The 27,685-nt window shown below is 36.9% G+C and overlaps 1 protein-coding gene across 28 annotated transcripts in view; it reads left to right on the top strand.

Moving 5' to 3' along the window:
- LOC144973240 (long-chain-fatty-acid--CoA ligase 5-like) overlaps nt 1-22,116 on the top strand; it is a 91,907-nt gene extending 69,791 nt beyond the window's left edge. For all 28 annotated transcript variants that reach the window (XM_078915419.1, XM_078915418.1, XM_078915417.1 and 25 more), the window contains 8 exons: nt 3,262-3,334; nt 3,953-4,041; nt 10,654-10,770; nt 11,069-11,122; nt 11,651-11,740; nt 15,924-16,025; nt 19,010-19,081; nt 19,767-22,116. In XM_078915419.1, the coding sequence (XP_078771545.1) occupies nt 3,262-3,334; nt 3,953-4,041; nt 10,654-10,770; nt 11,069-11,122; nt 11,651-11,740; nt 15,924-16,025; nt 19,010-19,081; nt 19,767-19,925 (756 nt within the window). In that variant the 3' untranslated portion in view covers nt 19,926-22,116. The remainder of the gene's footprint in view (nt 1-3,261; nt 3,335-3,952; nt 4,042-10,653; nt 10,771-11,068; nt 11,123-11,650; nt 11,741-15,923; nt 16,026-19,009; nt 19,082-19,766) is intronic.
- Nucleotides 22,117-27,685: the final 5,569 nt, after the last annotated feature.

Genomic DNA, 27,685 nt, shown 5'->3' on the forward strand with positions numbered 1-27,685 from the left:
CATTTTTACTTTCACACATGTTGATCAGAATATTTACATCATATTCTACATTTAAAAAAAAAAATTTGGTTCCCTGTTTCAGGATATCAGAAGCACCTAAAGAAGGTATTTTAAAAATATCAATAGGTGTTAAGCAATCGGTTCATGGCAAAATATTTTTTTCTAAATCTGTGTTGCTCTCTGTAGGTTGTTTAGCATAAAAGCCTTTAATTAACAGGCTTCAAAATGGAAGATATAGGAAATAATGATTTTAAAAAAAAAAGGAAATGGGATGTGAGGAGTCTGTCTATGAGGTCAGTCAATTGTATCATCGTATTAATTATGCTTAAGCCTTTTCTTTACAATGTTTTCATTTTGTCTTCTTGAGTCATGAAAGAATACAATGCACTTAATTCAGCAGCAATAAATCGAAATAGGAATTTACCGTCTGAGAGGTTTGATTCTATTCTAACCTGACATCATATATTGTCATTTACTAGAAAGTGTCAGTAATTTCAAGCCAGAATTTCTTGAATCCTGTTTGTATGGCTGTAACTTTTATGTTGAAAATGCTTAAGCTATTCAACCGAGTATTATAATAATAAGAAAAGTTCTGCAATAACATACCCCCCAGTCAGAATTGATCTTAATAGCTTAATATGGCAGGATTTTTCTCCTTTAAAATTTTGTTCTTTCCCTTTTTTTTTTTTTTGTAGATTGATTTTCTCCTTGTTAAAATACTAAATAGTGATTTTTTTCTTAATGTTGAAATCCAGGTAACATTGTGCTTGACAAATACTATAAAATTAGGATAGTTCATCATACTAAGAGCAACCCCCCATATCACAATTTTAATATCCAAAACGAGGAGGTATTAATATGGCAATTCAAAAATCAAGCAGTTAGTGAGTTCCATAATGAGATGCATGCTCTGTACTTATGTCAATAATTATATTGTCTCTGTATATCCACAACAGAAATGTTTTCTAACTGGCAAGTAAAATTTTCATTACTGTCAAAATTTCTCGTTGTCATGGAGGGAATTCCATAACCTCATTGTGCTTGTAAAAAGAGACTGAATGACCTTTAAAGAATATTTTCATTATCCAGTGGCTCTCTTGGTGGGATTGTTTGACCTTCCATGGTTTGCAGGAAGTCACTTGCTGTATCTTCTATGTATAACCTTATATGTGATTACTGAGTTGCTTTCTGTCTTTGTCTTGGAATGGGATCACTTGGTTTTGTCCTGACCCTTGCCGGAAACCGTCAAATGTGTTGTATTAGTTTTGGGAGAAGATTTTTTTTCCCTCTCACTGTTATTTATTGTTAAATTTTTATTTAGTGAGATCCTGTTCTTGTGTCTGGATGATACTTTTAGCTGATCTCAAACTAAGTACTCTGATAGTATGCTATTGGAATCTACATCTGTTCCCTACTTTAACCATTCCCCTTTGTCTTACTTTTACTCATGTCCTTTCAATCAATTATAAATCCATAATTTTTTTATTTTCTTCCTTTTTACAGGTGCTGAAATGACCTATATTTGTCTTAAGCGCCATAAAACCCTTAAAAACAAAAACAAACAAATCAGTTGCTCTCAGCCATCAGTGTTACGCTTATGCTGCTGTCATAGTTGTTAATGTCGAACCTCGTGGCCCGCCTTTGGACTTCTGGTTTATGGCGTTTTTCGTCTGGGGATCCTATACATTAAAGCTGTATTCTAGGCTTGGGTTTTACCAGTTGGAATAGCAGTTCTTTTACTGCCTGGGACATGATGAAAGGTTATGTTAGAGAAAGTCTAGCTTGCTGTTAGCTTTTTGGCAAATATTGTCCATATTAACTAGTGCGGGGCGGTCCTTGGCAAGCTTAAGGACCACGGTCCTACGGTCCTTGGGAAATGAAGACCGCAAGGACCGGTCTCTAGACCGGTCCGTTCATTCTTGAACCGTTAAAGACCGCTACACGATGAAAACCGTGGCCTACAGGAGTAAAACACACGGAGTAGTCACACTCATTTCAAATTGTAACCTAATTAGAGAGAGGGGGTGATGCCTTCTTTATTTGCTCACCGTACTTCATTGTTACTTCGATAATTTAATAAAATTTGAAATTTATCCCCATTAACGGAGATAATGGCATCGCCCAAGGCGTTGATCGAGTTGTTCGTGGCGTTGATACACACACGCAACTCCTACCCCCCCCCCCCCCCACACACACACATTAGAGGGCAGCGAGCATTGAAGAGTAAGAGAGAGACGTGAAGTTATAATAAGAGGGGGTGGATGAGGTGATAAGAGGGGTCGATGGTGACTTTTCGCCAGATCTAACAAAACTCATTCATTGCTGAGTAGACAGGGATTCAGAAAAAAATCGACTGCACCCGGGATCGATCTCTGGCCCTTTGCGTATAAAGAGAGTGCTCTATCAACTGAGCTATCGGGGTCCCCAAATATTCTATTGGACCTTTTAAAAATACAGACGTTATAACTGGTTTTTTTTGGACGGAAGAAACTAATGAAACTCATATTACTTGATTAGTTAAAACACCAAACGAAATTTTAATATTATTGTATTATTTTTAATGACAACAATGCGATAGAAAGGAGTGGCGACAAGAGATGGACAAAAGAAAACAAAAAATCAGACTTGCAACTTGCTAGGTTCGACACACACACACACACACACACACACACACACACACACACACATCTTTAGTAGTCACATATTTTTTCAAACAATAACCCATTAGAGAAGAGGGGTCATGCCTTCATCATAGATCATTGTCATTGCGATCATTATGGTGTAGTAAATTTTGAAATTTACCCCGTATAATGGAATCGTCCAAGGCGTGCGCCTCCTGTTCCCCCCATCTCACACACGAAAGGGCGGTTTGCGGAGTGGAGGGAGGTGGTCGTCTGCCTCTATGGTCGTCTGTGTCGTTTAGTGTATGGCAAAGGGGGGTGGGTGCGATTAATTAAGTGGGATGGGTGGTGATTGGTGGAAGATAGGCAAAGGACCGAGGCAACGAATCGCTGGGGAAGTAGTATGGCGCGAGACCGTTGAAAGGTGATAAGAAGTGAGGACCGCCGGCGGTCTTCCTCTTTGGGACTGGACCACGGTTCACAGCTAAAAGACCGTGGGACCGGTCCTCGGTCCGGTCCTCAGCGCGGCACTAATATTAACATATCATAAAAAAACATAAGAGAGATGAATTGCTAATTTTTAAATCGTTATATAGCAAGAAGATTATTTCATCCTTTTTATTTTACATCCACTTTGTAGATCCTTGAGGGTTATGGTCAAACAGAGAACTCTGCGGTTGCCACTTTGACCCTGGTTGGAGACAGTGAAGCTGGTAAGATTTATGTCTTCATAATACATCACTCAGATCAGCACGAATTTCCTTATTGTATGGTAATCATCCTTTTTTTCAGAAGAGAAAAGTTCAAATTAACATCAAAGTTATTTCTTTTAATTTGAACACGACAGCAATCATTAATGTCTTTTTCATGTCATATTATTCACCTCATGAAAATTTATAAGTTAATCAGTACTGTTGTGGACAGACTACATAAAAACAGTAATTTCTGAATTATCTGAAAAGTTGAGTCGATAACCAACTACCCTTTTCACTACAATCTATTTTTATTATTACACTTTAATCATACCTTACCAGACTCAGTCGTTCAAATTTTCCAGCACATCTCTTGCCTTGCTTTGAATGTTCTGATCATAGACTAGTATGACTCAAATGGAGGTTTATGGAATCTAAATGGAACAAGAGACCTTGAAATTTGAAATAAATATATAACTTTCATTTACTTTTTTTTTTAACGTTGAGACTTCCAAGACTTTATATTTCAGCCAAAACTGGATCATTGACCACCACACTTTTTTAATGATTAACTCCCTCAATGGTAAAAAGGGGTTTGATCTCAAACTGACAAGAAAAACGAACTTTTTTCTCCACCAGGCCATGTTGGACCCCCACTACCTTGCAACATGATCAAATTGGCAGATGTGCCAGAGATGGACTATTACTCAAACAACAACAAAGGGGAGGTAGGCGAATCAGTTGTTCTCATCGCTTTGATGATTTAAATTCTAGCAATAGGGCAAAGGAGATAATATATGCTGCCATGCTCTGTTTTAGTGCCAGGTCTTGGATTTGGCAAATTTGGGATCATAGCAAATAGTTTCATTATTGTTATGATCTAATCTGTGCTTGTGATCACTTGTAATAGGCATATTTCGAGACAGTATGGACAACAAATATTTTAATCTTCCTCATGCATAGGCTATGACAACCCTAAGGCATCTGATATTTGTAGTTTCAAGTTGCAGTATTAACTGTACTGCACTTAGAAAAATGTTGTCATACTGTCTTACTATAATAAATTGCTAGGCTACTATGCCATGGGAATGCCATCAGAAACAGTATGTAAAATTCATATTCATATGTGTTAACATTATGTTTTGTCATCACAGTTTGGCCATAAAAATTTGCCTGCAAAATTAGCTTTTGTATGATGCAGAGTAAAGCTCTAGTTGCCCTAGAAACCAGTGGCAAATTTATGATTTTTTATGGTGTGGCAAGACACAGGATATTCTAGTTTCCAATTTGGCAATATGGAGATGCGTGTATACTGATGTATGAGACTCACTCTTTATTAACCCACTCTCTTTTTCTTAACTAGTTAACTGCTGTACTCTGGAGAGACGTATATTAAAAGATATGGCCAGAAAATTTGTCCTTCAAATGTCAATCGAGTTAAAATGACAAACCTGGTACCTTGCAAGATCCCAGATTTGATAGTTTTTGGTATGATGAGTGTCATTTAAATTGATCAATACAGTCCAAGCCGGTATTGGGGACGCCGCTTTATTGGGACGATTCCTTGGAAACTGAATTTTTTTTCGATATAAAAAGTCATACCCTTTCCAATTCCCAGCCGCTTAATTGGGATGGCCTGCCGCTTAATGGGGACAAAATTTCACATTGACTGTCCCCTTAAAGAGCTTTTTCATTGTCTACAATCATTCAAAATGATGGTTCATAAAATGAAAATTAGTCTTACGGGACGGCCAACAGGTGTGTTGTCATACTGTTCGTGACAGGTGTGAACAATAGAATTTACCTGTGTCCCCTGTTAGTGACTATCGACTTCCATCGTTACGTTCATGGTCATGGGTCAATGACCACGATGCTAGGTTTGCATGCATTGGTGCGATGGATAATGGGTGATGGCTTGTTTCGAGGCTGTCACCACCAAATACTTTGTTCAGTGAGATGAATGGGTAGACAATGCATTCTTAATCTGTTGTTTTCTTATGCAACCGTTATTAGTTGCAAATTCATTAATTGTTCTGTGCAGTAAGATTTGTCTCTCATTGTTAGAGGTACGTAGATTAAGGTGTTGTTTTTCATTCCATTGGTTACTGCTGACTATGCATACCTTCACCGAAGAAGACCGGTCACCCATGATTCCTCACTCTTTACCGGTACACCCAATGATCAACGACTTTCAATTTCATCGGATTAATTATCCAATTTCATTGAGCTCTTTCGAACAATTTACTGGATTATATCATTATTAAATTAACTGTGACTGTGTTATTGTGGAGAATTTAGAATTATTTGTGTTGTATTGGACTATTCATCCCTCTTTACCGGTGTTTGCTTGTTTTAGCTAGACTAGGCTGAGTTCGTTATAAACAATGGCAGACGCCGTGAAATCACTCCTGTCTCTTAGTGAGAGATCGGAGAAAAATGTCGCAGAAATAAACCATGATGACTTTACAAAGAAAGGTCCTAAATCGTGTTCTAAAGGGAAAAGAAAAGTTGAGTAAAAAAAAAAAATGAAGCGTTGAACACTAATAGTGTTACAACATCGCAGTCTACGGGTAATCATCGGCTATGACTTCTCTCTCACGCACTAATTGTGCTAAGATGAGTCGTAATAGTTCCCTCGCTAATCGCGAAGAGGAAAGAGAGGCGAATATGAGCCACACTAATACTCTCGCTAATCGCGAAGAGTCGAATACGAGCCACACTAATACTCTCGCTAATCGCGAAGAGTCAAAAGGGAAAAAATGCGAAAACAGTGAATTATCAATGATTAGAGAACAATTAGCGGAGTTGACTAAAATTATTCCCGTAGTTTCCGAATTGAAAACGGCGTATGATAACTATCACGAAAGTGAAACTCAACAAGATAGCCCTAATGAAACCTGTGATTTTCCAGGTAACGATCATGAAATGACTCATGTGGCTGGGACTTCCCAAGCGGATATAAATAGACATGACCAAGACGTTGCTAGTGATAACTGTAGCATCGCATACTTTAAGGACGTGTCAGGCACAGTTGTGCCATCAGGCCCATAATCAACGACGACATTGCAGTTGGAATTTCTAATATTTTAGAGAAGGGAATAGATAATAGCACCAAAAACCGGCTATATGCTAAATATGAAGTCCCGCAGAATTGTTCTAGACTTAGAGCGGTAGAATGCAATGAAGAAATTACTAAGATGGTGTCTAATCCCACTAGAGTTCGAGACACACATTTAGTCAAAGTTCAAGAAGGAATGATGAAGGGTATCACTGCGGCTATTGGCGCTTTTGACAGTTTAAGTGCACTGGACAATTTAAACGAAGATGCTAAAAATGCGGTAACAAGACTTGCGGATTCACTGGCATTAATGGCTAACTCGTCTCATTATCATCATCTGTAGACGATTTTTGTTTAAAGGAGAACTTAAAGAAGAATTTTCTCAACTGTGTAGCGACTCGTATCCTGTCAAAAGTCTCCTATTTGGAGAACAATTACCTGATAAAATCAAGGATGTGTGTGAAACTCAAAAAATTACACAACGACTCACAAAATAACGTATGGAACCATACAATACCAACCGTGCTGGGAAAAAGTTTCCTTTTTTAGGTCAAAGAACCCCGTTCTGGAAGAAAGGATGGGGAGGGGGGCAAAAAGGTCATCAGACCCAGACACGAAGGCAGAACAACTACCAAAACTATAACCACCAAACTCACAACAGGCAGCCGTACATGAAAAGGGGCTCAGGAAACAGGAAGTAAAAAGAGTAAGTTTTGAGTTTGAGAATTTAGACCATCCGTTAGGAGGGCGCACTCGACATTATTTACATATATGGAAGAAATTTACTAATGACCCTTTTGTTTTACTATGTGTTAAAGGTTGTGAAATTCAATTCAATAGTAAACCCTACCAAACAAGATTGCCCCCTGAACTGAGGTTTAATATGGAAGAATCAGACGCCCTAGACATAATGATAAAAGAAATGGAGGATCAATTAATTATCGAAAAATGTAAATTTGATAGTGGAGATTTTATGAATAATGTATTTCTTAGAGCTAAAAAGAGTTGCGAATCAGGTGTCAAATTTCGAATGATATTGAATCTCAAATGGCTTAATGAACATGTATGCTATCAACATTTCAAAATGGAGAGTCTGGATTCATGTTTACATCTAATGGAACCAGGATGCTATATGGCGAGTCTCGATATTGTTAGTGCTTTTCACACCTTGCCTATTGACAACCGATTTACTCGGTACCTAAAATTTCGTCATAAGGGACAAGTGTATAAATATCTAGTATTGCCTCAAGGGTTTAGAGACAGTCCTAGGATTTTTACAAATATTTTACGCCCTATTTAGCCCACCTTAGAAGAAAGAACTATTTGTCAAGCATGTATATTGACGATTTGTACTTACAAGGTGGCTCCTACCAAGAGACTATGGATAATATCACATATAGCATGATGACACTTAAATCATTAGGGTTTGACATATCTCCCTAATCTACGATAGTGCCTACTCAACGACTACACCATTTGGGCTTCATACTCGACTCGTTAGATATGAGGGTTTCTTTTAGTGAAGAGAAAAGGGAAACAATCATTCTAAAAGCTTCCTCCCTTAAAATTTCAGCTAATCATGTATCCATTAGGAAAGTAGCTCAACTCATTGCCACGTTTGTAGCATGCTTCCCCGCTGTAGAATATGGTCCTTTATTCTATAGGGAATTAGAGATGACAAAAATTAAAGCATTAGCTGTTTCTTATGATTATGATAAATGTATAACATTGACAGAAGAATGTATCAATGAAATTGAATGGTGGATAAATGAAGGGGTTTACAGTGGGAAAGCTCTGTATCAAAATCACCCAGATTATATAATTAGAACTGATGCTTCCAAATTAGGCTGGGGTGCAGTTAAGGGGGAGGAAGTGACACAAGGTATGTGGACCTATGAGGAATCACAACAACATATTAATGTGTTGGAAATAAGAGCAGCTTTACTGGGCACTATGGCACTTTGTGCCAATTTACATAATTGTCACATTCAAATACAGATTGACAATACTACTGCAGTGGCTTATATTAATCATATGGGCGGTACATAATCTTCGTTGTGCAATAATTATACCAAAGAACTACTGCTGTGGGGCAAAGAGAAGAATATATGGTTAACTTCATGTCATATCGCAGGAGTTGATAATACAGAAGCAGACTTTTATAGCCGTTATCTCGATACCCATACTGAGTGGATGCTGAATAAAACTGTATTTGAGCAGTTATGCCACACTTTTGGAACGCCAGAAGTTGACCTTTTTGCGTCTCGCATTAATCATCAAATTGAGAAATATGTCTTGTCACCCAGATGCACAAGCACTGGCTGTTGACACTTTAGCTCATAAATGGGATAAATATGTTTACATTTTTTGTCCATTCAATCTCATTCCCAGAGTATTAAGGAAAATTATTCGAGACAGAACACCAAAGGCGTTAATGATATTCCGAAATGGGAGTCACAGATATGGTGGCCAAAAATGATGCATTTGTGTCAGAACTCCCCTCAATTACTGACAGGACAGAGATCCTTACTTCAACTTCCTCAGGATCCTGCAGCAGTGCACCCGCTGTATCCAAAATTAAACATGGTAGCATGCATTGTGTCAGGGACAAATTCACTAGTCTAGGATTATCTAAGGGGGTAATCAAAATGCTTATGAAGGGATGGAGGAAAAGCACAAGACTGCAATATACTGTATACTGTAATAAATGGCTGGAATTTTGCGAGGATAAAGGATGGGAACCTCTGCTGGAAAATGTCTCGAATTGTCTGGAATTTTTGTTGCACTTGTTTATAACTGAAATACAGCTATAGTGCTATAAATACGGCACGTTCTATGTTATCTACCATTTTCAATAACCCACCTATTGGCGAACATATGCTTATTACTAGATTTATGAGGGGTGTATTTAATTCACGTCCCAGTAATCCCAGATACTGCACCACATGGGATGTGTCTATAGTTCTTAAATTCTTGGAAACACTTTCTCCGGGTCGAGAATTGTGTCTTCGATTATTAACGCTAAAACTAGTTACACTATGTGCATTAGTCACTGGCCAAAGATGCCAGACTAACCATGCTTTGGATCTCGATGACTGTATTATACAACGAACAAAAGCAATTTTTTTCCATTAAAAAAGTGTTGAAACACTCCAATCCGCGGGGGTGTCACACTACCGTCATCCTACCCGCATTTATAGAGGACAAGAGATTGTGTGTAGTTACTTACTTGAATGAATATATTAAGCGTACAAAACTGTTTCGCTCATCTTCAAAATTATTTCTGAGCTTTATGAGCCCTCATGCGGCGGTTTCCAAAGACACAATTAGTCGATGGATTAAACTGATGTTAACGAAAGCTGGGATTGATACAAAGATATTTACATCTCATAGCATGACAGCAGCCTCCACTTCATCAGTTGTTAGAAATATTGACATATCACTTATACTCAAATCAGCGGGGTGGGCTAGGGCATCTACCTTTGGTAAGTTCTATAATAAACCGATCGTAAGAATAAGGATACAGCCTTTGGATTGGCAGTACTTAATAATCGATAGTCCTTTGCTCATTGGCGGTTATGGCTTTAAAATCTTCGGTGAAGGTATGCATAGTCAGCAGTAACCAATGGAATTTAAAAATTAAATGAGGCTTACCTTAAGGTGAAATTTGATAATTCCATTGTTACTGCATGACATGCATATTCCTTCACCGCCCGCCCTCTGCCACCCTATACATATCAATTTTGTGAGAAATTCATGTGGGAAGGAAATAGTATGTGTGATTCTGAAAAGGATTATATAGATCAGACAACTGCATCGTACTCTACATAACCACCAACTCGCCTTTGAATAGTGAGGAATCATGGGTGACCGGTCTTCTTCGGTGAAGGAATATGCATGTCATGCAGTAACAATGGAATTATCATCAAATTTCACCTTAAGGTAAGCCTCATTTAATTTTTAAATTACGACGTGAAATATCACTGTCTGATAAACATTGTTACAATGACTGACATGCAAAGGGATCTTTCATTAGAAGTTGCATTGCCAGTCACAAGTCTTGATGAATGCAGTGTGGACTATGGCAAATCTGAAAATTTTCTCTATTTCATGGCCACTGCTTAATTGGGACGATTTGTTGGGAACCGAGCAATCCCAATAAAGTTGCTTGGACCCTTTTTGAAGGAAATGTTTTCTGTCCAAATTTTTGAATATGTGTCTTTCCAGAGTACTTACAGAGTGCGGTAGTTAACTGGTTATTCCTTTTTAAAATTTTTCCCAGGTGTGTATAAAGGGAGCAAACGTTTTCAAAGGTTACCTTAAAGATGAAGAGAAAACCAAGGAGGCTATTGATAAGGATGGATGGCTACACACTGGTGACATTGGAGAATGGTTGCCTGTAAGACTGACAATCTCTCTCTCTCTCTCTCTCTCTCTCTCTCTCTCTCTCTCTCTCTCTCTCTCTCTCTCTCTCTCTCTCTCTCTCTCTCTCTCTCTCTCCCCCCTCTCCCTCCCTCCCTCTCTCTTCTCTTCCTCTTCTTCTTCTTCTTCTTCTTCTTCTTCTTCTTCTTCTTCTTCTTCTTCTTCTTCTTCTTCTTCTTCTTCTCTCTAAGTGAATAAATTAATTCTTAAATTTCTTCAAAAATGTTTATCATCTTTTTACCAAAAAAATTCCTTTTTTTTTTCTTTCTAACCAGAGCGGTGCTTTGAAAATTATTGACAGGAAGAAGAATATATTCAAATTAGCTCAGGTTGGTATTTTATTTTTCACCTTTGACTCTTAAAGTATGATTTCTTTTTAAATGAATTAATTTTTTTTGGGGGGGGGGGGGGGGGGGGGGGTGAGATTAAGAAAATAGTGATTATTAATGTCACATGAAAAGGAGATAGATTTTTATACCATTTAGTTATAAAAATATGGAAATCACTTTAATTCTTGATGCAAGTTGATATTTATAGAATGAAATGATTGTTTAATTTTCTTCATACCATGGAAGATTAAATTTCAATGGATTGAATGTCAGATATATTCAGGATACTTGAAAAATGTAGATTAACAACCATAAAAAAATGTCCATTCCAAAACACAAATCAAATGATTCCAAAATTTAATTTAATTTCTCGAGTTCATATGAATTTAAAATTGAACAAATTTGTTCAATTTTCAATGATGGTGAACTCGATAGAGTTAAATAGAAATAATATCATTGTAAAGAATTTGGAGGAATGCTTTTCTCGCAGTATACAAGTTTTAATTTTTTTTATTATCAACCTTTCAGGGAGAATACATTGCCCCAGAAAAGATTGAAAACATTCTCATTCAGTCCCCATATTTGGCTCAAGTCTATGTTCACGGAAATAGTCTGGAGGTGAGAATGTAGCAGATTTTGACAATGTTAACATTTTTATTATAGCTACCCTTTGATATCAACAATTTATCTAAAACTGAATTGCTTGATCACTGATATTACACAAAGGCTTGATACTTTATTTTTACTGTTCTGAGCTCTTCTCAGACTTAATATAGAATGGTGATCGCCATTAACATTTGTCCACTTAAATTGAAAAACACAATTTGTGCCACCTGAGGCAGTACTGTCAACTGAGATGACTGCCTGGTGCAGTGACTTTGCATTGTCATTTTGAACACGAGTCAAAGTCACCCCAGTTGCTGGTACATGAAAAAATAAATTGATCGTAATGATGATGATGATGTGATGGGGGGAGGGGGTTATGATGTAGTTGAAGATGATTGTGGTATGTTGTTGATGATGATGGTGGTGGTGGTGGCACATACTGGTATTATCACTGAAGGTCTGACTTTTGCACACCGTGCACATGGACTGCTTTGTGGAGTGTTTACTGCACGAAAACTTTTTGCATGAGGTGCACTTGCACTTTTTTTTTTCCGCAAGCATAATTGACATCGGTCACGTCCACTTTGAGTTTGAGGGGATGAAGCTGTGTTTATTGTTTGCCTCAGGTATTTTGAGAGGTTTGTCTCACCTCTCTGCCTTTCTAACTCCTTTGCCACAGCAATATTGAAGCTCCCACTATTCATCTTAGATGATACAGTACAGCTCTCGTACAATGGCCTCAGTTGCAACGAGAGCTTGGCTACAACGGGGAACTTGAAAATCCCTGATCTACGGCCTATGTAATTCTTATAAATCATGCATGACTAAAACGTTATAATATATCTTGGTTCTTGATACACGGCTGCAACGAGGGTGTGAGTTGCAAGCTTAGTACTCAATTGAGAAAACTATGTACTCAAGAAGAAAAGAGGAAAAGCACACATAGGGAATGGAGATGCAGTGGGAATTGCAGTTATTGTGTGTACTATCAATGTTTCTGTGTACTTTTTGTAACGACATGACGATGCAGCAAAAGGCTAGTGAGAGGCGTATGACTGACCGATCAACGTGTTGATATACTTAGGCATAAGGTGTTAGCCTAGAAGGAGGGGTGTGCTGATCAATTATGTCCAATGAGCAGTGGGACGGGATGAGGTCGAGGTGACACTATGTGGTGCCTGAAACGGGACAATGCGCTACTTGAGTGTTGAAGTACAGTCAGAAGTGGTTGTCAGTGGTGAGATTGGAATGGGTGAAAAGGAGGATGCTAGTCCTGTCATCTGCATTTTTTGCCAAATTGGGACCTAAAATTTGCCAAAATTTGCCAAAAAACCCCCCCCCCCCCAAAATTTGCCAAGAAATTTGCCAAAAAGACCAAAATTTGCCGAGGAGAACTAAGCGTTTCAGTAAAAAATTAACATGCGATACAGAAAAATATATATATAAAAGACAATTTATTACATTTAAGGAGGCTACATGACTTGAGAAAGGAAATGACTGTGAATAGCGTTGTTACAAAGATTTTAAAGGATCATTATCTGTAGAGAGTAGCTTCCCTTGGTTTGGGCCCAGGCAAAGCGGCAACATTTCTCAAGTTTTGTTTTCGCTTCTTTTTTCCCCCAAAATTTGCCACGCGATTTGCCAATTTTCCCAAAATTTGCCACGATTTGCCAAAATTTGCGGATCGCCCTGATATTTGCGGCCGCAAAAAATGCAGATTACAGCTAGTCTGTGCATTGTCCCAACCAGCCTTCTGTTCTGAAGTTAGTGAAGAGGGAGGGGGGGGGGGGAGGAGGAGTTAAAGGGATGGAAGTCTGACCCATTTACTTAGGGTGATAACTCAAAATGTGTTCTTTGCGGGGTTTTAAAAAATTTCCTTCAGTATTGCTTCTCTTCAAATACTTTTACAACAGGGATATTTTTTGCTAGTCCCACTATCCCCATTGTATCAGTGTTCCACTTTGGTAGGTATTGAGGATCCTTGAGGCACCATACCACCAATGATGCGATAAACGTCCATCCAGCTGTGATTGGGTAGCTGGGTATCTTAGATCTGATGGAAAGTATTTTGCGATAGACTAGCATCCATACCAAAGGGTAGCAAGCAATTGCTGTTGTCTGTTTCATGCTATAGAAACCGGGATAAACTCCAGCTCCATGGGCTCAATGGCCCTGAATTATTACTTACCATGCAAAGATGATGTTGAGTAATTGAACTTGATAATTCCCATAGAACTTATTCTCAACCATAGTCGATTTTTGGTGCAGACGATGTGCATATCACAGGGAAGTAAATGGGAATCTCGTTAATGATCAAGTGTCTGATTACATAATTGTTTTGATTGTGAACAAATGCCGATATATATATGATCATCACAGGGTATCAAAATCATCCCCAATGTACAAATAAGGATATTCTTTGTTAATAATATATATTGCCATGGGGTAACATAATCACCCCCGACGTACGAATAGGGATAGTTCTTTATTTGTACAATTAAGGGGTAAAATTTAAAAAACATGACGTACGATAAGGGTTAAGTATATTTTGTTACTGTATGAACAAATTCCTTTATTACCATAATGTTTTGCTAAATTCTAAATAAAATGGGTTTGTGTTTGTTTTTTTTTACAAAGTTTTTTGAGAGCCCTATGAAACATAACAAATGTCATCTAAATGTCTTTCTGTGCTTTTTAAAATGTTGACAAGGAAAAGCTCTCTCAGTCAATCAAGGTCTGATTCTCAAAAACTTTAAAAGTGGTCTTGAGAAAATCCAATTTCCCAGTCTAGGTGACACTTTCTTCTCTTTTCCATTCCTTTTTTTTATTATTACCCCTTTCTTTTCTTTCTTTTTTTTTTAAGGGAGCGTTCACATATTACGTCATCAGCTAGGGGGGGAGGGGGGGTCTACCAAATGTTGACATGTGTTGACATGGGGGAGGGGGGGGGGGGTCAGACCCAAGATGATGTCATCAAAACATAGGCAAATTAGGCCTATTTTATTAAATGCAAGAGCTTCAAAAATGGCTTTCCAAATAAATTAGCAAAAAGGTGAAAAATTAATTAAATGATGGAATCATCAAAACCGATTGAACTGCTCAAACTGCTTGCTACCATTCAGTTTTGATTCTGAAAAGTTTTCTTCATCAATCATTTGATTTGGTTGTGTCTAGTTTATTAAATTTATTTTGGAGTTTTCATCTGAATAATGAGTAATAGTATTAGTAATACACATCTCTATGAAAAGTTTGTTGATGCCTATTTAAAGGCACATCCTGATGACAAGCGCCAACTTGCATTGGCAAAGGCCCAAGCATTATGGAATGGGCTTAAGGCCAATAAAGTTGTGGACAGAGAAAAAGCTGATAACATGATCATCCAATGGCGTGCAAAGGCAGCAAGCATATCTGCAAGCAAAATTGGAATGTGGGCTGCCCTAAATGTTCATTGTATCACTCCTCGATCACAGCAATGAAAGACCATTCACGAAAATGCGGCATACAAGAACAGCAAATGGGAGAAAGTGATGACGATGAAGATGAAATTGATGATACTATTTATAGTACATTGCCAGAGGTCCAAGGCAGAAACATTTTTGAATCAATTAATTTTATGTTTGGAAATTGAAACAGAAATTCATTCCACTAAAAGACTAATATGCTATAAAATAAGTTGCCTCCTATACTATTTTAAATTACACTTTCTGAAATTTTTTAATAGCACCTGCACCAAGTAGCCTAATTTAAATAATGTTTGTTAGATTTTATCTTTGCAAATTTAAATTTTATGTCCCCATTGTATCATAAAACATAAATTATCAACAGTTTCTGAAATTAATAAAATGTCTGAATGTGTTTTATCAAACGTTGATAATCAATGTTTATGGTTTGAAAAATGAATAATAAATATTGTGAAATTAAAGTTATCTTTTAGTTTTTATTAAATTAGATGACGTCATCATCTGTTGGGGGAGGGGGGGGGGGGTCAGGTCAATGATGACAAGTGATGACTTGGGGGAGGGGGGGGGGTCTAAAAAGGGCAAATTTTTGATGACGTAATATGTGAACGCTCCCTAATGTCACATACAACATGAATGAAAATCAAACACATTCTTTCAATTAAACATTTACGTGAAGAAGAGAGAATTAAAAACTTTATTCTAATTTTTTTTCTCTGTCTCAATTTTCATGACAGTCTTACTTAGTGGGTGTGGTGGTACCCGACCCTGAGACTTTGCCAGGTCTTGCCTCTAAGTTGGGTGTTTCAGGAAGCATGGAAGAGATGTGTAATAACGAGGTAGGTAGTAATTTGTTATATTTATATTAATCCGTGTTCCCACAAGGTCGCGAAATCGTAGAAAGGGTTGAGGATTTGATCATTTGGTCAGAAATTCATTCATTTGGGTACATGGGTCTGGAAATGGTCAGGAATTTGCTAGGTCAACAACACTACTACCACTATCACATGGTCATCATCACTACCAGCATTACTGCAACCACCACCACCGCCATTCATCATCATCGTCATCATCACTGCAACCACCATCACCACTACCACCACCACCACTGTATCATCAAAACAACCACCACTGCTACAAACACCACCACACAATCATGACCACTTCCATTAAAACAACCTCCCCTCCATCACATCATCATCACTACCACCATCACTAGGACTGTCACCTCATCGTCGCCACCAATACCACCACTACTGCAAACACCACCATCACCTCATCATCACTACCTTCACTACTACAACCTCCCCCCATCACATCATCATATTTTTACTTAACAAACATGTAACTATTATGATTTATAAAAATTTTATTACAACAGTACACGTTTTGATCAGCTGTGGCCCCTCGGGGCCGATAAAAGATTGATGAAAGACAGAAACGGGCGCTTAAATGACCTAAATAGTGTCGAAAGCGCCGTTAAATACCTAAAAACAAAACAAAAACAAACAACATCATCATCACTACCACCATCACTAGGACTGTCACCTTATCGTCGCCACCAATACCACCACTACTACAACCACCACATCATCACCACCGTGGACATCTACAACCTCCTTGACCACATCATCATCATCATCATCACTACCACCACCATCATCATCATCATCATCATCATCACAACCACATCATAATAACCACCACCACCACATAATCATGACCACAACCTCCCCCACCACATCATTCATCATCATCACCACCACCATTTCAATCATCACTATTTCGTCATCATCATTACCACCACCACTGCAAACATCACTATCACATCATCATCATTACCACAGCTACTAAACCTCCAGTATCATACTATCATCATCAACACTACAATTAATACTACAGCCTCCTCCACAACCTCCTCAGCCACGTCATCATCATCACTATCACCACTACTACAACTACCAACACCACTTCATCACCACCACCACCACAAGTACAATTCCTCAGCCACACCATCAGCACTACCACCACTACAACAACCTCCACTACCACATCACCATCACTACCACCAATACTGCAACCACCACCACATCATCATCACTACCACCACTACTACAATCACCACCTCTGCATCATCATAACTAAATAAAAATAAATAAAATAAAATTACCTGTATTCATCCCATAGGTGAAATTTTTCTCTAGGGTCTATTCCATGGGAAGACTGGAATAACACAGGCGTCCGCCATAATGCAGCGCCGCAAATTGAGCTAGAATGAGGTGACTTGCTCAAGGCCACACCGCAGCGGCGGGTGATCAAACTTGGTACCTTCCGGGTATGAAGCAAAGAACGTACCGCTGAGTCACACTGTTACAACCATTACTACTACCAAATCATCATCACCACCACCACAACTACAACTTCTTCGACCACAACAGCTACATCATCATCATTATCATCATCATCATCATAACCAGCACTCCTACAACCTTCTCCACCACATCATCATCACTACCACCACTGTTACAACCATTACTACTACCAAATCATCATCACCACCACAACTACAACCTCCTTGACCACATCATCATCATCGTCATCATCATCATAACCAGCACTCCTACAACCTTTTCCACATCATCATCATCACTACCACCTCTACTGCAACCACCACCACAACACCATCATTATCATCATCGCTACCACTATAACCGCAACGAACACCATAACATCATCATCATAACGCTTTCGCCACATATCCTACACATTATACTATAGTCTCTCCAACTATAGTGGAGCTTACGGGTCTGGTACAGTTCTGGAAATTTTTTTTGTCCCTCAGTTGTGGAAGCCCTGATTAAGTAGCCACTGAGCTGCTCTTATCAAAATTTTAGGACCTAAAAAAAAATGTATGTACTGAAATGAAACGCCAATGACCAGTTTATCTGAACTGGAAGGCCGTAGTTAGTTGTTGCTGTGTTAACGAAAAAGATACAAATTAATGAATATCATTTATTGGGTTGAAAGAGAACTTCCAAATTGTCTCTATTTAATATGATATAGATTGCCTTATGTTTATTACCATGTTTTCCATAAGAGTGCATGCAATTCGACTGCCCATTTTACCTATTTGCTTGTTTTTCACATGAAACAGAAATTTTCATGTTATAGGTCACTCAGAGTGCGCTTGACAAACTTTAATTTTTACATTGTGCAATATCCACTGAATTTACTTGAAAGCGCTTTACAAGAAGTCCTAAGTCAAAAGCATCACTGAATAGGCAAGACAAGACACAAGGCCAATTTAGTTTTCGACATAATGCTGTTACAGGCCAGGTACTCATTTTACACCTGAGTATGGTGAGAAAATGTGAGTAAAGAGCCTTTTCCGAGAACACAATTTTGCCCAACTCAGATTGGGACCTTGAACCATTTATCTAAAAGTGAGTGTCGTACCACAAGATCTCAAAGCCTGTCTGATCTTTTGATATTTTTTCACCTGTATGCCAGTTTTTGGGGGATTTTTTTCGTCAATGATGGACATGAAAGCTTTTCATCAATAAAATACCTTAAATTTTTTAAAGAGTTGTGATAAAACAAGAAGTTGACTACTGATCCTTGATTTTATTTCTTCAATTTTTTTTAGCAGAGTTAGAGTATCATAAGCATTTTCGTTACTTTGTGAGTGTTTTTTGTTTTATATATATTATATATTATTATTATTATTATTATTATTATTATTATTATTATTATTTATTATTATTATTATTATTATTATTATTATTATTATTATTATTATTATTATATTGTTCTGGATCTCCAGGTTCTGAAAAAAGCAATCCAAGACGACCTGACCCAGCTTGGCAAGAAGAGTGGACTGTCATCTTTGGAGCAGGTCAGTACAGTATTAAGTTTTATTGATTGTCTTAATATGCGAGCAGTAGATTCATCTTGCAAAAAAAGCGAGGGGAAGGGGGGAATTGATTTCCGATGTAGGCTTTCTTTCAACAAAATGAGACATCAATTTTCCCTGGCCCCATCTTCTTACCAGGGTCTTTAGTTGGGAGGTAGAAAGTGTCAAATGAATTTATCTTTTTATGATTTTATAAGAAACTATATTTTTCTCCTTATAAATAATATATGAATGTTGCAATGTTTCAGAGTCCATCTCACATGGGACCTTGTGGTGGTGTTTGAGCTGCACAGGCTTTAAGGCGGTTTCGAATCAGTAACAAAGGAAATATACCTTTGTTCCCACTTTGAAATATTCCCCCTTACACAAAAAAGTTATGACAAATCTCAATTGAATAAATGAAAACTCTTTCCTATTGGACCTTTCCTTTTCAATTTGTTACTGAAGCATGAAAATGCCTTGGTGTCCCTAAAGAGTTAGGCAGGAAGATGAATATATGGATAATTATTGGAGTGAAAACTTTAGAAAGAATAATAATTTAAAATTAAAAGAACTTAAGATGTGGCGTGTGATAAAAGTTTTTTTTAAATCATGTTTTTGTTTGAAAAAAAAATCTTCATACTCCTGTCTTCATTCTCATAGATTTTGCTTTTTATTTTCTCTCCAGATGAAAGATATTTGCCTTTGCAGTGAAATGTTTTCTGTGGAAAATGGTCTGTTGACGCCGACATTCAAAACAAAACGCAATGTGTTAGCCACTCATTTTGCAAAGGATATTTCTAAAATGTATGAAAGAACAAATGCTGCTTTGAGTGCCAAATCATGAGTTTGTTTTCTTTTTTTTCTTTTCTTTTGTTTAAAAAAAAAATGAATAGTATTAAAAAATACCGTTATTTTATGTTTTTAGCTAAGCATATTTAAGAAACTTTGCAGTTCTTATGTCAATAGCCATCTAGCATGAAAAGGATTATCAATGGATTTCTATCACTAATAGGGTTAGTGGTCGGTAGAAGAAAAACTTTCCTATCATCAAGGGAGAGGACTCATGTTTATTGTTTTATCCATCGGTTTAGCACCAATCCAAGGGGCCTTGAGCAAATATTTTAAAACAAAGTAGTACATGTTATTGTCGATAAATTTCCATCCTTAAGTTTGAACCCTTTTGACATCCTCTATTCCTCCCTCTCTTCAACGATTGGTTACTCGGGTGAAGATGGATAGTAATCAAAATATACATTTCAGCCACATATATGAATTAAAATTGTGTTTTTAAAATTTTTTTACCTCTTCCATGTCAGTAATGGATATGTATAAAAAATGACTCAGATAGTGCAAATGAAAGCAACGCAATGTGATATTCAAAAGATCCTGTTATGGATCAATTGTTTTTTTATTTGAATAGATGATGATGTTCATCAAAGTAGGAACAATTATTGTGAGTGAATCGTACATTTCATCAATTGTTACTAAATTTCAAGTGATAAAATATAGAATCTGGTTGAATGAATTTTTTTACTGATCGTCTACTTGAAGAAATTTCTTTTTGTATTTATTTTAAAATCTTCTATCCATTGAGTCCACATGCTTTTTTTTTTCTTTTTGTTTAGGAAATTTAAAGTTTAAATGATAGTTATGCCTTGGATAGACCTTTGAGGACTTAGAAAAAAATATTTTGTCAGATTTCAAAGAGATTACTTTTTATTAGATTACCAAAATGGCAAATAATGTGTTTTATAGACCTTCTTTTCAAGTACAATAACAGCTAGGTGTATTCTGACATTTATTTAGAATTGCATGTATCTGATGAAGCATAGCGATTTAGCGCTAAAATTGCTGAAATGATTGCAAAGATGGCGTCATTTGACTGAAAGTTTGACTTTTTAAATTTTATCTGGCTGCTTTCTTTTATTTTCCATTCCTACAGTTTAAACCTGTATATTTGATATTAAACCTTATACATTTTTAAAAAAGGGATTTTTATGTCATTAGAAGTAGAAGATTTTGATTCAAGATGTTGATTAAGTGGGTGTCTTTATTCTCGATATTATTCAGTGCACAAAGAAATAAAAGAATGATAATGAGGCGGATTGCCTCTTGACAATGTTGTGATATTATTCATTGTTCATAATGTATCATATCAAGTTGTTTTATAGATTGCATTGTTTTTCACAACAATATGATTGTTTGACTCACTACCATCCATTGACCTGACGACATTGTTACAGACAGAATATTGATCTCGATTGTTAAATGATTGGATACAATTCAAAGAGATCTCTATTCAACATTGGTTGGATTCAATGTCCATTCAAAAAAAAAAAAATGAAGTAAAGGAATATGCAAAAAATAACCCAGTAAACTTTTGAGAGATGGCAACAAATCATCGTGGTCATTTTATCAGTTAAATCTCGTATACTCGTGTATGTGTCTGTATGTTCCATAATTGGCAATTATGCAATGGGTTGTGAGTGTGATGTTGATCAGATGTATCAGTTTCCGCCATTGATATCACTTGGTTGATAAATTAACCGTGAAAATGATGTGATATAAATTTGTTAGTATTCCTCATTCATCATGTGTCATAATATGTTGTTTTTATTGAGATAATAAGAATTGATATTAGTATGACATTTTAAGGATATGTGTATGAAGTATTGAAGCATTATTATATTATTCATTAGTTGTCGGCATGGGTAATATGATTTGTATATCTTCCAATGCTCCAGTCTATATGAAATACATAAGGCATAACTATAAAAAACTAAATATGAGATACATTCCTCGTTCTTTGTGTGAGTTTATTTAGTGTAGATTTTGTAACATCAAACTTATTCATTTCATTTATTGCATAAGCACGGTTTTCAAAAAAAAATGTTGAAGCCAAGTCTGTCGTGATTTTGTTTTGTGTGTATGTGTAAAATAAATTGCCTTTATGGTTGCATTCATGGAAGGCAATACAATAACAAAGATATTGAACTATTGTGGTATAAACTGAAATAAATTATAACTTGTTTTTAGAGAAGAATTTGTTCATTTTCTTTTGTTTGTGTGTTTTTGTTTTGATTTGGTTTGAGGGTTTTTTGGGGGTTTTTTTTGTTTTTTTTTGGTTTTAAAAAAAATTGTTTGGGGTTTTTTTGGGGGGTCGGAGGGTTGGTTTCTATTTGCTTTCTTTAAATTTTTTTTTTTTAAATTGTATTATTGAGTGATGAATGTTTGCTTTAGATCGGATGTCATAAATCGAGAGACACCAAATAAATACGTGCAATAGGGTTTCAGAAAAAAATCTCTACTTTATAATCATCAGAATATTATTTTTTTTATAGGTTTTTCAACAATTTTTAAAATTTTAATAGAAATATGTTATTTTTTACTAGTGTAAACAGCAAAAATGTAAGACATCTTCATCTTTTCAATTCAAATGTAATTTCAGCAGATTTACATTATAGTTATTGAACCATTAATTTTTCTAGTTATAAGTTATCACAAGATGTTGGTGTAATTTTGTCTTCAATGTTATTTCATCTCAAAACATGTTTTATATATAATCGAAATTACATATTTTCACGGCCTTTTTTATCTACTTAAATAGTTCTTACCACGAATAAAAAAACAACCCATGCACACATTGCTGAGTGATAATTTTTTGAATCATCCAATATAGCACCAATGATCATTACTACTTATTAACTTCACTGATTTTTCGTCATGATCTAACTAAAATAATTTTAAAAATTGATCTTTTATATAGTGCAATATCCACTAAACATGTTCAATTTACAACGGGTCCATTTCCAACAGCAACACTTAACATGTAGGATGAGACATGACGCCTGTTGGGCGATATTACATTTTTTTCGTACTGAGACAACACTGTTGACGGCCAGGTAGGGTAAGGTGGGGGAATTTCGCATCCAACTTTTTCAGTTTATTGTCATAAAGTTTCTATTGATGAGGTGATCACACAAACAGAATACAAATATTCCACGACCATTCACACTTGAATTCTGTACATATAACATTTAAAAAAGGAACAACACTTCATAAATTCCAAATTTTCTCTTTATTCGCATATTCACCATTTTGGGGTAATTCCACACCCATCATGACAAACATACAAAAACGAAATTGAAACAATCAGGAAAGGTAATTAACGTCTGAAATGAACACAACAACCTTTGTGGACTATGACATGAGACCAATAGGCCAAGGCGGGGGTCCTGATAGCTCAAGTTGTTAGAGCACTCACTTCACAATCAAAGGGACGGAGATCGATCCCGGGTTTTGAGTTAAGCAATAAGTATCTTCTCCCTTTCAGCTGTATCATTTTTTGACGTGGTCATGGACTGATCCCCAGTTTAGGTTGTATAATTTGGCAGCACATTTTAGCCCATCCCTCCAGAAGTAACGAGATTGACCTGTCACCATATCTGCATGATCAGACGACACCGTCTCTTGTCTTGTAGTTCATCACCATGATTAGCCAATTTCTATAGAAAAAGGAGAAAAACATGAACAGAAATCCCTTCTAGATCCAGCTCTAAAGCATGGGCATACATAAGTACCATCATGTAGGCCCACAATAAGGCTTCTTATTCAAACAGTATTAATAGGCTACACACTTCCAAGTCTTTTGAATGATGTGCTTTTCTAAGAAAAACAAAAGTAAACTATGTTGGGGCAATTCCACACCTGCTTGGTGTGGAATTGTCCCAATACAAAAAACATGGATAAGGATATAACTATTTACTTGACATGATAGCTGGGGCCTCTATAAGTAAAGTAACACCATTGACATAGGATATTGATTAAATATTTTCACAAAAAGAGACAAGTCAATTTTGAAACCAGTAGTGTGTGGAATTTCCCTGACCGTTATGAATCTAAAATAGGCACAGCATCTTACTTAAGGCACCTGGAACAGGTTTTGGGGATAATGTTACCTTTCCGATGAATGATTAACCATTTCTAGCTTGAGCTTCAAAATTTGAAGAACATTTAACATTTTGAAAACCATGAGTGGTGTACTTACCCTCAACGGGCTTGTAAACACTTGTAAAATTGTCAGAATTCAACAGTTGTAAAAGTGGCGGCTTCTTGTGTTCAAACGGGAAATAGAAATCAATGGTAGTTAAAACTGAACAATTTCAAATTGTTATTTTTAAAATTCTTTTTGCGAAGAATTAAATATAATAAATGCGAGTGTGGAATTCCCCCACCTTACCCTACTCATTTTACACTTGAGTACAGTGAGAGAATGTGAGTAAAGATCCTTTTCCAAGGACTCAACTATGCGCCGAGCGAGGCTCGAACCCAGGACCTTCCGATCCAAAAGCGAGTGCCATACCACAAGACCACATAGCCTTACTACAATAATTAACTTTTTTATATTGTATTCACGGAAAATGCTTGTGTTTGTGTCAATGTAGTTGGGAATTAACATGCTGCATTCTACAGGAGCTAGAAGGTTTTAGATGTTTTTATGAACCTTTACGGTTATCAGTTTTACAATAACTTACTGATATAGTATGGAAAGATTGGAATAAAATGGGATACCCATGTGTCCTTAATTACAGGAGGTAAAATGTCATAAGTGCGTCAAACAATAGAATTTGGATGGTCATGGGCATATATTCTGAGCCAAATCCCCTTTGCTCTGATCTACTTCTAATCTTTGTTGAACTGGTCCCCTTTGGGTGTGGGGGTTGGGGAGTTGGGAGGTGGGGGGGGGGGGGGGATTTCCCCGTTGGACGGGGTAACATCGGCTGCCCCTGGGCCGTTGGATTTTCATCTGTCCATACATAGTTGCAACAGTAACAGACAGCTTGGGCGTTTGCGCATTTACATAGCGAATATCCACTACACGTGCTCAAGGCGCTTTACAATGAGTCTCAGGCCAACAGCAACCCTAACATGTTGAACGAGACATGACGCCTTTAAGACGATAATACAATTTTTTAACAGACAGAGACAGCGCTTTTACTGGTCAAGTACTCATACATCAGAGTACAGTAAGAGAATGTGAGTAAAGAGCCTTTTCCAGGGACTCAACTTTGCACCACTCAGAGTAAGACTCGAAACCTGGACCTACCGGTCCGAAGGCGAGTATCCTGCCACAAGACTATAAAGCCACGCAATATTTTACGTTGGTCTGAGAGTATAACAACTGAGGTTATCTGATTCATAAATTAAATAAGTACAAAACGCCGTATTCGTATGTAAAAGGTGAAATTTACTGAACAATTTGATAGTCGTCAATGAGGAATCCTACTTGACTTTCTTACGAGTCGCTGTTGCAGATCCGGCCTTTTCTGACATCCCACTTGTCGAGTCTTAAACTTCAAGATCTGAAAAAGTGTGTATGAAACAGTGCCAGACAAACAAACAAAAAAAAAAAGAAAGAAAAAAAAAATAAGAGTAGAACTTTAGAGTAGAGCTGGGGCGGGAATTGGTTTGTACAGATCTTGCGAATACCAAGTCTTTTGTGGAAAGGTCCTTCGAACTCCAAGCCGCTCGGTTTGGTTTCTTTCAAGGCACAAACGAAACCGAGATGAATCGTTTTGTGTGAGCAAGCCATGCGTAAGTACAGCGCCTACCAGTCAATAAAAAAAAAAAAAAGACACAGCAAAGCTGCGTTTGAAAAAAAAAAAGCAAAAAAAAAAAACAACAAAAACTTAACCTTTCAAAGACGAAGTTCAATCTTACTTGGAACTAAAGGGAGATTTTACTGTTTTCACCAAAAGACGAATAACGGCAATGAAATTATAGTTTAATCGAAGCCTGTGTCGCAATGGCGGAAACGGTTTATTCTGCATTAAAAGCAATATAAAGGGAAACGATTATTTGAAAACAAAAGATCAGTGTCAATGGCAAAGGGTTAATTAACCAGTAGATTTTTGACCAATCAAAACATAAAATTTGTGACACACCCTCACACGTGCTCGGACAAACATAGCTGGTTGTTTATAAATAGTAACGTGAATGAAATCAATCTCTCTCTCTCTCTGATCATTGTTATTGTTTTTATAGATAGTATGCAGATGACGTCACTCAGGCCTTTGTTATTGTTTTTGCCATCCGCGTTTGTGAGTTGTTCTCACTTAACTGTATTAACCAGACTATAACAGTTCATGGTTACACAGAGTTTGTGTGTTGGTCCGTCATACTTCCGGGTGGCAATGTTGTGAACTCCTTGGCCAAGCGCATTCTATCTATACCGCCAAATGGGTGACTAGTTATCACACGATTTTCTCGATCAGATTTTAAATGGTTACATTTATACATAGTTTTCTGTGTGAGTTCTATTGACCAAGCGGTTGAACAGTGGGTATTTTATTTAGACACATACCATCGATTGTAAAACCTGTGTAGTTTTCTGTGTCTACCAATCACTACCATTGTTTATATTATGAAGATTGTCCGAGAGGCGTGGTTATCTACCTGTTAATTGCACGCACCGTCCAGTATCCCCTGACACTCCAACCTCACTTGCTAATCATTAAAAAAAAGTAAATAGCAATCAGCAACAATAAGTTGAAAAAAAAAGAAGAAGAAATAGATAGATACATAGATAGATAGATAGATAGAGAGAGAGAGAGAGAGAGAGAGAGAGAGAGAGAGAGAGAGAGAGAGAGAGAGAGGGGGGGAGCAAAACCCAGTCGCAATGTAACCCTTTAAAGCGAAATTCGATCTTATTTTGACCCAACACCATGACCAGATCTTGCCCTTTTCATCAAAAGACAAAAAAGGCAAGTAAGAAACTGTGAGGCACCACAGCTGGATGGCACGTGTGGTTTCAATTTGTGAGATCTACTTGCGCGTATTAGCAGCTCTGTTAACCCAAATGCAATTGTATCCGTTTTATGTAACATTTTTTGTAGTGGACAATGATTTGCTTATGATAGTGATAGTATTTCCTTTACAACATAACAATGTGAGTTAAAAATTACACGGTGTGTGAGATGATAGCAAACGAGACTAAGGGATACAAGAGCAGTGCTTTGAGGAAACAATATCTCCAACATGTATCCAAGAAGTAAACTTGTAAAAAAAAAAACCCTAAAAAAACTTTGAGCATTTTTAGATATATCGCAATATCCTTCAAACATGCTCGATGTGATTTAGAAGAAGGTATCCTATCTTGCTGGTCAAAATCTCTTAATAAATGATGCTTCAAACAGCACTGATACTGATACTGATACTGAGTAGTAATTAATTCGTGCAGCATAATAAGGTAGGTGCGTACATTAGATCAAAGAGAAAACTATCTGAATTGTTGCTTGATTGTCTTTTGGGTTCGAATGTCTTTCTGTCCGCACATTCTCTGTATTGAATATTAAAAATATATTGGTTCCTTTTTTTCCCCCATGTTTCCCGCTCACTTATACAGCTCGACAGGGATTATTGGCATATGGCTCAGGGTTGCCAGATTATTTTTCAACAAAATGCCAGGGGAAGACTCAAAAAATGCCAAAACACTCAAAAAAAATGCCAAAGTCTGTTGACTCCCACCCCACTAAGAAAACTACTCACTTTTGATAGACAATTTACTATCATATCCTGGCGGCTTGCGTGTTTTCTTTTCTTTTT

Source organism: Berghia stephanieae, chromosome 5, assembly GCF_034508935.2.
Source record: "Berghia stephanieae isolate SIO BIC M18660-M18661 chromosome 5, UCSD_Bste_1.3, whole genome shotgun sequence".
Lineage (NCBI taxonomy): Eukaryota > Metazoa > Mollusca > Gastropoda > Nudibranchia > Aeolidiidae > Berghia > Berghia stephanieae.